Source organism: Polyodon spathula, chromosome 3 (assembly GCF_017654505.1).
Source record: "Polyodon spathula isolate WHYD16114869_AA chromosome 3, ASM1765450v1, whole genome shotgun sequence".
In the NCBI taxonomy this organism is placed as follows: Eukaryota; Metazoa; Chordata; class Actinopteri; order Acipenseriformes; family Polyodontidae; genus Polyodon; species Polyodon spathula.
In genome coordinates, this window is record NC_054536.1 from 46,010,370 (window position 1) to 46,025,657 (window position 15,288).

At 42.3% G+C, this 15,288-nt stretch overlaps 1 protein-coding gene across 1 annotated transcript in view; it reads left to right on the forward strand.

Annotated features, from left to right (window-relative positions):
- adcy8 (adenylate cyclase 8 (brain)) overlaps window positions 1–15,288 on the forward strand; it is a 190,424-nt gene that overhangs the window by 21,114 nt on the left and 154,022 nt on the right. Inside the window, exon 2 of the mRNA XM_041241855.1 lies at window positions 7,139–7,288. Coding sequence (XP_041097789.1) covers window positions 7,139–7,288 — 150 coding nt within the window. The remainder of the gene's footprint in view (window positions 1–7,138; window positions 7,289–15,288) is intronic.

Sequence of the window (15,288 nt, forward strand, 5' to 3'; positions counted from 1 at the left end):
ATAACTGCACCAAGCTCGGCAACCATATTCTCCGGGGGCACCGAGCAGCGATCAGAATCACTGTCACTTGCTCTACCCTGACCTTCTCTAAGAGAGCGGGGAGCATCGGAGTCGGTGGAAACGCATATAGGAGGACTGGTGGCCATTCGTAAGCCAGTGCGTCGACTCCTAGGGGGCTGTCAGGGTCCCTCACCGAGAACCATAGGGGACAGTGCGTGGTCTCTCGTGAAGTGAAGAGATCCACTTGCACCATGCCGAACCATTCCCAGATGCGCTCTACCACCTGAGGGTGGAGATGCCATTCTCCTGCAAGAGGGCCTCCTCTGGATAGGAGGTCCACTGCGTAATTGACTCTGCCCGGTAGGTGAACCGCGCGCAGAGAGGTCAAGCGCAGCTGCGCCCATAGCAACAGCCGTGCTACCATTCGGTGAAGGCGGGGGGACAGTAGGCCGCCCTGGCGGTTGATATACGCCACAACCGTGGTGTTGTCCGACCGCACCAAGACGTGCTTGTCTAGAAGCACTGGCAAGAAGTGCCGGAGGGTGAGGTCCACTGCTCTGAGTTCCAGAGAGTTGATGCGGGCTGACCTCCAGGATCCTGACCACACTCCACGGGTCCCTGAGCCATTCCAAACTGCTCCCCAACGTTGGTTGGAAGCGTCGGTCGGAACCACTTCCCTCCAGAATATGGGACCCAGGCAAACGCCCTGGTGGACTTCCGGAACTTTCCACCAGCGTAGTGCTTCCCAGCAGGTTCGGGATACCATCAACCTGCGGTGTTTGTCTCTCCACGGATGTAACACGAAGGCATTGAACCAGGCCTGTAGAGGTCTCTGGTGTAATAAGCCCAAGGGAAAGGCTTGTGAGGCGGCAGCCATCATCCCCAGCATGCGCAGAGACAGCTCCATGCTGATTGTTTCTCTCAACCTGAACAGGGAGAGACACCGTTCCAGCAAGGCAACTCTTTGTGTCGACAGGGTCGCTTCCATGGACACTGAGTCCGAATGCAACCCCACAAACTCGGTCTGTTGGCTTGGCACGAAGCGTCTCTTCTCTAAATTGACCTTCAGATCCAGCCGCTGAAGATGGTTCGTAACCATCACTGTGTGCTGTGCCAGCTGCTCCTTTGACTGCGCGCAGACGAGCCAGTCGTCCAGATGGTTCAGCAGTCAGACACCTTGAGCCCGCAAAGGGGCTAAAATGGCGTCCATACATTTTAAAAAGGTTCGAGGAGCTAGAGATAGATCGAATGGGAGGACACAAAACTCGTACACCCTGCTCTGGAATGCGAAACGCAGATACTTCCTGTGACCCGGGCAGATGGGAACGTGAAAGTACGCATCTGTCAGGTCCACGGTGGTAAACCAGTCGCCCCCCCGGACTGACTGGATAATGTGCCTGTGCGTAAGCATCCTGAACGATAACCGCCGTAGGTATCTGTTCAGTACTCGCAGATCTAAAATAGGGTGGAACCCGCCGTCCTTTTGGGGCACTAGGAAGTATTTGGAATAGAACCCCTGGTCGATCAGAGCAGGGTCTACTTGTTGAATGGCACATTCTTGAGCAGTGCCTGTATCTCCACATTCAGAACTGAGGACTGAACTGAGTCCCTCACTGCCGTTACGACCACCCCCCTGAAGGGGGGAAGCTTTAACCGGAACTGAAGAGAGTACTCGGTGGAAATAGTTTTGTGCACCCAGATGTCGTTGGCGCACTGTTGCCAGAACTGGAGCTGTGGAACAGTGTAGGGGTTGCGCCTGCTGCTGTGGCGGTGCCTTGCGCCAGGGCTGTCCCTGGGGTCGCTTCAGCTGGAACTGTTTGCTTGGCTACATCTTGGCCATTTGCTGCGATGCCTCTCATGCCTTGACGGAGCGTTGTAGCATCTCCTCTACTGCCGGACCAAACGTATGTCCGGGAGTGATTGGAGCATCCAGCAAGAGGGCCTTGTCAGGCTCCTGCACTCTTGCCTGCGAGAGCCAGAGCTTCTGGCCACCACCATTGAAGCAATGCTCCTGCCCTGAGCCCGCACGTTGAGCTACCAGCAGTTGGCTGCCCGTGCCTAGCTCGCTTCTGAGGGCCGCAGAAGGGCACTCCGGAAGGTCTCTAATTAGTGCCGCATGGTAGACTGTCAGTAGACTGGCTAGATTAGACAGTCTGACTGCCTCCGTGGCCGCAGAATACCCTTTCTTTAGGTGTATTTCTGTGGTCCTTCACTGTTTATTAGGACACGCTGGGTCCTTAGTAAGCCCAGACAGTGTCGGCATTTTCACCAATGCGGCGAACGCAGCGTCCACCGGTGGAAAGGATGCTAGGCTAGCCTCGCTAGCCCCATGCATAGTAAAGGCAGAAGCCTTGCGAGATGTCGCAGGAGCAGAGGCTGGAGCCCCCCAAGTAACTGCACCTCTTTAACAAAGTCCGGGAATGCTGGGAGCATCCTGGACTGACGGGACTGGGCCGAAGGCGACTCAAACAGATATCGCCGTGGAAGCTCTGTCTGGGGCCAATCAATACCCAAGTGGCAGGTTGCTCTGTCAACCACAGACCACATAGGGTTGTCAGTGTCCATCGGCTTGGACTCAGCATCCTGGTCCGAGTGGTGGGAGGCTACCTCAGCCTCTACACTGTCCCCTTCCAGGATGTCAGGAGCATCTCTGGAGACGGCATCTATATCCCAGTCCTGCTGCGGCTGTATCAGAAGGGAAACATCCGATAGAGGTTGTGGGGGGGCCACTGGTTGGCTGGAGACGGGTCTAGTGAGCTGCTCTGGGGCTCGAGGCACTGCAGTAGCCAGAGACATAAGCAGGGACTGCTGTCCCATCATGACCTCCATGAACTGGGTCATCTGAGTCTCAGACTTGTCCGAGCACCGCCTGTCTCGACGAGGGGAACGAGAGTGTCCCCTTCGACGAGAAGACCTGGAGAGCGACCTAGACTGTCGACGAGGGCGTGCCTTAGAAGGGGAGGGGCTGCTAGCCCGAGCGCATCTGGTGGGGGACCTCTGACCAGCTGTGATCTGGGAGGCCGGGCTCGTGGAGAGCTGCAGTCTCCCTGGAGGCATCGCAGTGGATGACGACGGGGCTGAGACAGTGTGGGAAGATCCCGGTGAAGGGGAGTGCCCACCCACTGACTTCTTGGCCCTTTGTCGAAGGGTGCATGTCTGAAAGACAGCACAGAGACTGCAAAAAGCCCTATCCACCAGCGCGGATGCGCCGTGCTCCGGCCCGAGACATGCCATGCACTCCTCGTGAGGATCACTGGCAGGCAGCTTAGCCTGGCAGGACGTGCACCGGTGAAAGCCCGACATCTTGTGCGAGGACGGCACCGTAAACATTGACAGAACGGCAAGCGTCGAGTCGAGAATGTCGAACAGCAAGCGGCAGAGTGCCGATGCGTCGAGCGCATAGCGTCAAGACGTCGCGCGTCGAGCATGTGACGTCGAAGCGGCGAGCATGTAGCGTCGAGGCGCCGAGTGTCGAGCACGTGGCGTCAAAGCACCGAGCGCATAGCGTTGAGCGTGTGGCGTCGAAGCGCCGAACTTTGAAGCGCCGAGTGCGTAGCATCGAGGCGCGAAGCGTTGAGTACGTGGCGTCGAAGCACTGAGCGTCAAAGTGGTGAGCGTGTAACGTCGAGGCACCGAGCGTCGAGCTTATAGCGTCGACGTCGAGCACTGAGTCCCAAGCACGGAAGCGCTGCACACAGCGTTGAAGCGCTACACCAAGCGTCGAAGCACTGACACCTCGCAGAGCGAGTACCAATCGCCGAGACGCTAGCACAAGATGCCTAAGCGTCAGCTAACCAGTAGAGTGGGGACGCTGGTGCTGGTATAGTGTCTTATCTGGTGTTAATACCTATCTAGGTGCTAATGGGAGTAAGTGCTTGGTGGTCATCTTCTTTTTGGTGAAAAGGTTTTTTTTTTTTATTATTCTGGAACGCTGCAGTGAGTGCTTGGTGTACTGTAGAAGGGACTGTAGGGCAAGCCGTACAGCTACCACGCGGTGGGGAACACACAGCAGTGGAAGATTCTAGAAGGCTGCAAAGCAGACTCCACACACACACACACACACGGTCTAGCCAGGCAAGACCGACTGCAATATACGTGTGGCAAAAGCCAACGACGCGCATCCTAAAATATATATACAACTAGAAATATATACAACCCAAAAACACACGATATAATAATAATATTTATAATAATATTATAAATAATAGGAGAAGACGGAGACCACGAGATTAAACAAAAACGCGATGCCGAAGCAAAGCGTGAAGGATATATATAAAGTAATATATAAAAAATATATAACACAATTATATAATCCAATAACCAATAATAAACGTACTGAAATAAACTCGGAGAAGGGGCCAAAATCAACTTCTCAAGCCTAAGCTTTGTGAGTACAATCAGTACGAGCTCTAGTACCTACCGCTACCGATGCTGAAGACAAAAGAGGAAGACAGTCTCTGCGCGCTGCGTATAGTAAGCTCCCAGGGGGGCGGGCTTACATGGCAGCTCGCGCAGAGTCCTATTGGCAGCTTTGTTGTAAAGCTCAGCCAATCCCTACTGCCTGATGACAATGTCCCATATGTTGATGGTTATTTTCGAATTGAAAGGGAACTCTACACAATTAAAGGTGCGTCACCAATTCCATACGCAACACTTATACATAAAATATAAAAAATATAAACATGCAGATTTTATGAATAGATTAACCATTCAGCAGAATGAGGCAACAAACAAGCAAGTAGAAAACAAAGCTGGTTGTAATGGGGTAGGTCTTGGTTATACAATAGCAGTTTAAGGTTGCACATAGTTACTGGTACACCTGGTGGGCCCAGCTGGAAACACTGGTACTTCAGATGAAATGGTTGAAAACCACAGGTCTAGAGTGTGTAAAACCCCCAAAACCAATGGAAAGAGTTACACATAGGCACATCCAGCAGCTTAACAGTTTCTACAATCTTACATCAAACATTTGGATTTTGGGGACTAAATGTAATGTAGGTATAATACATTTTATGAAAAAGTAGTATTTTGTTTACAATAATAGTTGTATTTTGTGGTTACATGACAAAAAACAAAATAACAACAACAAAAAAAAAAACAATATACAGTTTGCCTGGGGTGTCTGAAAGGAAACATATGGTAATTTTTATGTAAAACAGCCTACTCCCAAAAATCACAAAATTTCTTTAGCACAGACATCACAAGAGCTTCAGCAAATAAGGGGTTAATTACAGTGCTGTGTGTAATTAGACTGACAGTAGAGAACGTTAGTCATTGGTGTAACAATGTCTGTGGTGCCCTCTCTGCTAAGTTTTTGTACAAGTTTGAATTTTCAAATGGACTGTACATTGGCATTATATGTTTGTTTCGTAAAACGATAGATCATTTGGCGGCACAGATTAATGTTAAATTGTGATCCACAGTGTGTGCTACATAAGTTAAAAAGCTTTTTGGTCTGCTTACCTTATTCTAACATGCCTTCTGCCCCACAACCTACTGTTTTAAACTGGTTAGATATTTCCCTAGTGTTGTGTTAACATTAATTTTCACCCAGTACATTTCGTATTAAAATTTAAAATGATGACGTTATTGAATTTATGAAACAGCAATTTCAAAATCCCATGTACCGTGGTAAAACCCATTTAAAATCTTTAAGTAGTCTGTACAGTTTTTTAAAACAGTTACATATGAGCACACAGAGCGATTGCACAATACAAGCTGTTTGCTTGAATTCTCATTATAAAACTGCTTTTCTTACATAAGACCCCTAAATAATATTATAAAGAGGGAGCTCTGTATTTGTTAGTGGTAGCTACAATACCACCAGTTGTGTATGTAATGTGCTGTAAAAACAGTTTAGTTAGGAACAGATAGAGGTTGCTAGGTAGCCAGTCAATTTCAGTTCAGGTATGTGTTTTTAATGTAATCTAAGAGCATTGTGTAATATAACTATTTAGACTGAACATCACTTATTCCATTAATGTTTTAATGGTAACGTTTAGGAGTAATGTGAATGGTAACAGAATACCCATTCCTTTTTGTTTAATTGAATGTTGGTACATTACCAGGGGAGTATCCGCTCACTCATGCAATGAAGTGGATGAAGTATCACACATTCTAGGACTCAGAACTAAAATGCTACATGTTTTCTTTTACATTGTGAGGTGCCAAAATACTCATTAAGGTTTATTTAATTTAATTTGGAGTTAGGGCCTAAAAGGTTTGGATGACCCCAGGCCATGAAAGTTATTGGTCACAGGGAGCTACAAATTATCAGAGAAGTTGAGACACGTGGCTAAATAAAGTACTTGTTATCTTTGCTAAAGTTTTGCTACCCCCTCCTTTTTTTAATTAAAACTGTAGTTAATAAATATGTAATCTGTAACTATTGTAGAAATTACCTGCAAAAAGATGTGTAACAAACAAACAAACATTGATCTTATTCAGTTTGTTAGCAAATGCAATTATCACAGTAAAGCATCAAATTAAGTCTAGATGCCAGGGTTTAGTGCCATTGATAAATCACATGCACTTTACTTGTTAGGAACTCCTTGAAATAAAGATCGATAGCTGGATCTTCAAAGAATATTTTGAGCTGTAGCCTGACCAAACCACCCAGAAATATCACAGTAAAATGTAAACTGTGCTTGAGAAGTAACTACTTTTAGTTCACAGTAATAAGTTACTGTAACTAATTGCAATTATGTTTAAGTAACTTCCTCAACACACACGGAGCCAAATATACTTAGTATGGGGACAAACAGTCCAAAGTTTGCTCCACTGTTTGTTTAATAACTAGATATGCATAACTCAGCATGTTAATTTAAGGGTTCAACTTATGTCATTTTCAAGTTCTGAAACATCAGAAGTTTCACTTGAAAAATGAAGCAACGTTTAGTAAATCCGTTCATGGCTACATTTACAATGACACTAAGTATTGAAAGTTAATTTAAATGGTAAACGCTCAGCCACTGCTGGTTACATACTGTATGTTGTACAAGTCACTTATTTATAATGTTTTTACATTGACACAATTACAAAATGAATACATTTTCAGTAAATTCCATCTTCAAATTATATATAATTAATTTCTACTAGCATTCTTGTTGATTCACACTAATCTCTTCTCTTCTTTTAGCTGGTTGCCCAGATGGTACTGTTCATGTGTATGAATACAGCTGGAATGTTCATCAGCTACCTGTCGGACAGAGCACAGCGGCAAGCTTTTCTTGAGACCAGGAGGTGTATAGAGGCACGACTGAGACTGGAGACTGAAAATCAGAGACAGGTATGAAATGATATACAAATGCAGTCAGAAATTACTATGAGGCATCAGGGTGAGTGCTAGTGTAAATGTGAGGTCTTCAAGTGTAGGAATACACTTATGAAGGCAGGACAGCACCTCCAACCAACAAAATTAGGCATTACACAAAATCTTAGGAAGTGGGGTGAGACCAATAGGTCCCTGCAGAGCAAAAATGTCTCAAAGATAGAGGTCCATAATGGAATCCTGGTTTCTGAAGCCAGATAAAATGTGTAACAGTACTAAAAGTTTATCGTATCATCTTAAGTCACAAGTAACTTGTATTCAACGTATATTCTTTCAAACGTTATCAGAAAATTAATATGGAAAAACTGCCTGGCTTAGTGATTTTACAGTGTAAGTTTTTAATTGAAATATCGGTAAAGATTTGGGGAAAAAAAACTCAGTACACACATTTCATTTGTGGAATATGATGTTCAGCAGTTCTGATTTCTGATTAAGTTTAATGTCCCTAGTATGATGAAGCAGACTCTGTGCAAGTCGAGGCCACATCCCCAAGTTAGCTGCTAGTTTGCAAACGTTTGCCTTGGAGTCATAAAAAGAAAAGAAAATTGACAGAAGTGGATGGTACAAGTGGATGGGAGACATGTCAAAAATCACACTGGACATTTCCATCAATGCATTCCGTTAAGTTTACCAACTAAAGCATCACTATTTTCTGTCAAATATTTACGATTCTCAGCATTAGGCAGTATTTTAGCTGATGGACAGTACTGTTGCATGAAGTCACCAATACATACCTCTCTGCAATAAACAGCGGCTGTCCAGCAAAGCACAGACCTCTGACAAACTCATTAACACATATAAAAGCCACAGTAATGGATGTTTGTCCCCCAGTTCACTTTCTTGTTTTAGTTTAATGTGTCACTTATTTTGGTATGTTCTTTTATTCTGTCAATGCAGCAGTATTTGCTGTGCTATGCATCCTCTGCCTCATTTGGCCCGCTTCTGCTATTTTTGCTTTTTGTATACTTCAAAACATTAGTTTTCTTTTGAATATTCATAAACTGATTTATGTTTAATCCCCATTCCTCATCCACTCAAATGTAATATTTCAGTGTAAACTTTTCAATTTAGTTTTTGATCAAGCTAATAGTTGCTAGCCCAGCAATTGCCACAATAATTAGACTTTGGCCATCATAATACGGTGATGTGTTTGTGAACAGAGAACCAATGTGTGACGTTTAATTGAATGTTATTTGATCCTTTGATGTCTAAACGTACCCACTGTAGCCTAGGATGCAATGCAGGGCTGCTAATTACAATATTGGACTCAAAATAAGACAGAATTTTAATCAAAATATTGTGTATTTTGTATAAAATAGTACCGTGAAAATACTTAACAGTAGACAAAAAATTGGGTATAAATCAGTAAAAATTGAATTTCAGCTAAAACAAAATCCTGTACTTTTTCAGTAATATTTGGAAATAAACCAAAAATGTGAAGCACTACCTACAGCCTAATGCTCCTACCGGTAAACTCTCACATTGCCTTCTTTGCGGTCATTATGAAATCATAAGACTGAGCTAAAACATAAGACTGAGCCAGTGCTTCTGTAGTAAAAATGTCAACATACAACTGAAACAGCATTTCATTAGTTTGGGACAAACACCAATCACGAAATGTTTTAGTACAACTATTTATTGTAGAGAATGTGGAGTATGCACTTTTACAGAGAATTCTGTTGTATATACGCTTCTCGTGCATAGATGAAAGCCATAGCAAATCTCCCAGAAGTAAGATGTTGATTTTTCCAAACCAGCCATCATCTGTGTTAGCAGTCTGGAAAATCTCACACAGACAAAGATGGATGTACAATAAGGTGGCATTGGAAATCATGGACACTTCTTCAATAATGAAGGCATTACAATATCTCATCAGAGAGGTTATACAGCTGTGTTTTTCCATGATCCACTGGAAGCATTACTAGTCTATGAATGGTCACCCCATTGATATTGTAAGCTGCAACTCCAGTGGGTGCTGTGATCGCCATTTCTTTTCCCATGCTTTGTTTCACCCATGCTGTGACAGTTTGAATGACAAAAGTCTTCCCTGTGCCTCCAGTGCCTCTCACAAACATGCACAGGATGGGGGCGTTTGTTTTAGTTTGTTGTTGCAAAGTTTTGGCAATGTGGTCAAACACTCTCTGCTGATCTTTAATAAGATGCTTGAGCATGTCTTCTACATTTGTAGAAGAGGTTGTACCGCCACATCTCTAAATTCAGCCATTGTCTCTGCAGGGTGCAGAGGATAAAAGTGAACTTGATTTTCAGGTCCTGTTTCAAGCTCATTGTCCTCTTCAGCCTTTATCTCCTTTTGTTTCTGCTCTACTAGTCGGGTTAACTCCTCAGCAGCTGCAGCTATTTGTTGTAGTTGGTCATGATAGGCCATAGCTTTTTGAAGGCTACCCCTACAAGCATCAAAGGCTTCTTCATAGGAATGGCACCCTTCAGGAAGAAGGTCTGTTCTGTCTTTCCATGGCTTGAAAAGTAGGAGGATATCATAGAAGTAGTTCTTTGGGTAGTCTTGTACACTATAATGGTAATGATTGATCAAGTAGGGTATGCTTCTCTTTTTTATGTATCCCAAGAGAAACATTTTTGGCTTCTCTGTCACCACATCATGCCATGCATTTAAATCATTGAAGCTTATGTCTTGCAGAGCCTCCAGACATTTTGGGTAGTATGAGTCAATCCAGGAAGGAAAGTAGATGTCGGTTGAGTTTTCAGCATGTCAATGTGTTCCTTAGATTTCAGCCAGCGGCTAGAAACCTTTGCTACATCAATCCACTTGATGGTTGTCCGCGAATCTGACCATAAGGTAAGCCTAGGAGATTGTTTGCTGCTTCAAGTGCACCACATTCTCTGTTGGACAAGCTGAAGAGTGCAACATTTCTTCTGGCCAGAGACTTGTTTGAGTTGATGGCATTCATGATGCCAAGGGCAAAACTCTTCTCAGGTTTTGAGAGGTATTTTGTAATGTAGCAGTTGAGGGCTGTAGATTGCTCACCAATTAACTGGATATCCATATTGCCTTCCCAAGCTAGCAAAATGTCTGCATGGTAGTTATTGGTTCTGACTTCTGCATTACTCCGTGGTAAATCATAGAGTCTGCCAGAGGCTTGAGTGCTTTCTGGCCAGAATGGCCTCAGCCACATCTTGGATTCCCACCATGGTTTCTTCTTTTCTGGGAAATCCAAAGCGACAAATTATCACCACCTTGTTTTTGATTTTCTTGGATCTTAGACAGTACTTGTTGCATTTATGTTGCTGCTATTTCAAGACACTGTCTCTGAGTACAGGTGCTATCAGGTCATTTGGAATGGTACAGCTGACAGGTTGATTAATGTACTGTGCAATTTGTGAGTTGCGGGAAACTCCAATAAGTGGTGCATCTTCCACCCAAAGAAGCATGTGGAAGTGCTGCATTCCATGACCCTGGTACTCTCTGTGCCAAGTAATGTATAACTTTCCTCAGAGGGATATTTGGGGATGAGATAAAATGCAGGATTGCAAGAAACTTGTTGTGTATGAACTGAGATGCACTGACAAGATCTTGTGCATCAAGTTTAGTCAATGATGACGGTGGAGTCAGGATTTGTTAATCTGGCAAAGATTGGCCTGATGCTGCAGGTAAAAGATATATTGCTGATTCAGCCTAAATTGCGTGTTGCATGACTGAAGCCGAACTTTGACAAACTCTGTTGGATTCAAACGGGGTGTTCGTTCAGCATGGATTCCATGAGTGTACAAGTCTTGGAAACACAGTAGGTCTAGTTTTTTTCCCCCAGTCTTCCAGAGCTTTATCCTGTATGTGAAGCATTTGTAAAGATCAGTAGCTGTACCTTTCTTTTTTTCACAGTTTTGTGCCAAGATTATGTCTTTTTAAAAAGGATTGATTTCCTTCAACTTCCATAAAGCATTATACATTTTATTGACATCCACAATGTCCTCCCAAACAGTTTGGTTCTTTGTTGATGCACTGCCTACCAGGATATGGAGTTCCAAGTTATCTGGTAAGGCTGGTTTTTGAAGGGAGTTTGCTCAGTGTTTCCTGAAGATTTGGCTGTTTGTGAATATATGACATTTTCCTGTTGTTGTGTTTGTTTGTTTAGCTGTTGGTCCCAATAACATTGCTCCTGCTGCTGTTGGGGTCTGGGATGTGACTCATTGTTATGCTGATTCTGCTGGTTTGTGTTACAGACAGTTGCACAACGGTGTTCCTCAATGGGCAGATTTTGTTCTGAATATTTTACAAATCCAACAAAACAATCCAGGCATTGCAGCTCACTGTGTTATCAAGAATATTTTTCTTGGGGCCAAATGATAGTATACTGACTCCTTTGGAGCCATGACTAATTAAAACAAATATATTACCACTAAGATATACACTGTATAGGCCTATTCTCGAAATGGCACTGCTAAATATTTAAAAGTTAATATTCAGAAAAAGTAGGCAGTTATTACTATAATATATTCATTTATTTTTGATAAAAAGAGCCACCTTCACAATATTAGGAATCTGTTATCTACCTAACATAGCCTAACATTGTCTGTTTCATATATTTTTTAACCATTTAGCGCTTATTTATCAGGTGGTGTCTGGAATGATCCAAATGCAATTAAAACATTGGGTCAAAGCATGAAATAAATATATATTTATAACTTCTGTCACAAAGACGGCCAAAGTGGGCAGCGTCAGAACCAGGAAAGGAATACACACAGACAGGACGGATGAAATGAAACAATGATGGCGCCTGCTTGCGCCGGTTTATTGCAAAATAAAAGGGTTGAACAAACAGACATGGCACCTACGCCAAAATAAAAGACATAAACAAAACGAACTACACTTAACAAAACGGTGCACGGACAGACACACTGACAAACACGGTGAGTTTTGAATACACAAGTATCGTGCTGGTCCCACCAGCATGCAATAGCAATTGTTGTAAACGATTTCTCCTCCTCTCTCTCCCGTTCTCCACTCACCGAACACCCAACCCCGGCTGGGTGAAAACATGCCGCTTTTATGCAGCTGTACCAAGACTCGATTTCTAATCAATCATTCAATTGGAGTCTCGGTACAACTGCATGTGAATTAATAAAGTGCAATTCCCAGTGCTCACATATTACTTTTTACTTGCACGTGAAGTGCTGTGCAATCCTTGTGGCTAAATACAAATATACATTTTAAACACTCATGTTACACAGACCCGTTTATATCCCATGTACCAATGTCTATACACCAACATTTAACACACCACACGCAACATATAACAGATAATATACACAGGGGCGGGCACTTCATCACACTTCTCTTATGCAATTATTTAAATAGAGATTAATAAAATCAGTCATAACAGTGCTCCTCAGGTGCCTTATAGAAAAGTGAAAGAGCAGCACGCTGCATCGTATGGTGTACTGTAATGGAATCAGAGATGAAAGGTTCTGCTAGGAGAAAACAGTAGGGAGCTGCTGCCGAGCGCAGCATCCAGGGAATTTTTTTAAGGTGAGCAAAGCTGCTGGCATCAATAAATTAAAAGTATATCAAATTCATTTTTGCTGTTTAATCTACTATTTGTTACTGTAAACAAGTAAAACCAGTGGTGTAGTGGTAAATAAAAAAGTGGGTAAACGCCCCTATTTGGTGGAGTTGAACAAATTGATTGAACTGATAAACATGAACAGATATATTGTTATTGTCCTCCAGCCAACAAGAGCCCCCCAATACAATTATTTCCACTCTCAGGTGCTGTTCACATGAAAAATCACAGATCCGACACTGCGCCATACAGGAACAATTCTGTGATCGTCCTTTTGCATGCTAGGATGAAGGCTACTAGCACCGCCATGCAGGTCTTGTATGCCAAAATAACAAACATTAACAGAACATAAACAACCAATCACAGAACACACACACACACACAAAGAAGACGCTGTGGAGCAAGCCAATTGTATATGGAGTGGGGGAGCAGAGCGCTGTAGTTCCTTGAGCGGATGTTTCCTGCCTGCACCTTTATAGCACTGAGAAGAACTGAGCACAGCTTTATTTTGCTTAACTATATGTTCAACTATGGATTCTGGGCAAAAGAGTTATAAAAAAAAGGTGACAAATACAGATGCTTTATAGTATTTTCCATCATGCCTGTACATGGTAACCATTCATTTTCCAGTTTCAAACTACAATTAGGCACTTTTATGTTTTGCAGATTTGAGAATTGCATTTTTAAAAAAGAAAAAATTTTAAAAAAAAAAATTCTTTTATATTCAATGTGATTAACATAGCACTTTATTAACCCTTTTCAGTCCAATGTCGAACCAGGTCCAACATTACAATTTTCCCTTTCTAGTCTGTTGTTGGACCCTGTCTGACATCATCAAAAATTCTAGTCGTAAAAATCCTTTCAATGGCCCAAGTGAGACCGATAGGAGCCAAATAAAGCCGGAAAAAAGTAAGAAAAATAGATATATCTGATTTTGTATGTAAACTCTTCATATATATATATATATAATTAAACCTTTGCAGTCCCTTTATTCAGCACTTGTCAGGCATGTCAGGTCCAATTTATTTTCACATGCACTGTTTATTTTACACGCGCTGTTTAAATTTTTTTTTTCAGAGTAAAACAGGTTTAAAAGGCATTGACAAGGCCTGACAAGCGCTGAATAAATGCATCCCTAAAGACTAAAGCCTGGTTTTCAAACGAGCTGATTATCACTCACCAATACTGTATTGGTATGAGAAAAGCGTGTTGTTAAAAAATTAATTTCAGCTTTCAATCACTTACAATATGCCGACAATAATGTAAACAAAACCAAGCTACAGACAGGGAGTCCCAAGCTTTAAACGTGTTACTGTTTATAAAAAAGAACTCAACTTTATTATGAATATTGTGTTAGTATGTTTTAAGCAACATACTATGATAGTGTTCATTATGGTAATTGTCTGTTTATTAGTTTTAAAATATTTAGTAAAACGTGACCTATTATTTGACATTTTTAGTACAAGCAGCCCCCTTTGCTAACGACATCTCCAGTCACGGTCATAACCAAGCATAAAGCAACACATTTTTGTAAAAGTCCTTTACACTTACTTCTAAAGATGCAACACATTTCAGTAAATTCAAACGATGAACTTCACATCCCACACAGAGAGAGAACACTAATATAAAACACCATGAAGTGGGGTTGGCATTGTAAGTGAGATGACGGGAGGTATCACAGTTCCAATCGAGTTCCAATTTTCTAAGCATTATTTGTGAATGCTAATTCACCATTGCTACACCCGGTTATAAAATTGACTTCCATGCATTTTTTCAATTATTCATCACTTAATCATAAAATCACAATTTACAAAATTAAATACGCTACTATACTCCTCCTGTGCTCTGCCATGATAGGGTCACAGGACTGTGATACTGCACGCCTATTGGCTCAGTGGATATGTCGGATTTTGCTAAATTAGAAGCCTTGCGTATAGCGCGTTATGAAAAGAAACGATCATTTGAGTTGTATTTAACGTGGTGTATATAGTGTTTTGAGAACAAAGTTACAGTAATGAACAACAGATCTGTGACTTTTGTTTCCACACCATGTTTTCACAGCCACCTAACCTTATCGCTGAGCCAATAGCAAATTTTGTCATTCTCTCTTACCTGCCAAATTTAAACAAAATCAGACTTCTGGAAATAAAGTTATTTATTTATTTACTTACTTACTTACTTATTTAGTCTCTCTAATTATATTACTTTTTCTTAGCAGTTAATTCCTTGAACTAAAAGAATGTGTGAGCTCATTCTCTTGTAGTTGAAGGGGGTCTATAATATATATATATATTATATATATATATATATATATATATATATATATATATATATATATACTATATATAATCTGCAAAAGTATTCAGACCCCTGACCAATTCTCTCATATTACTAATTTGGTACATTGAAATTTCGCAGTTC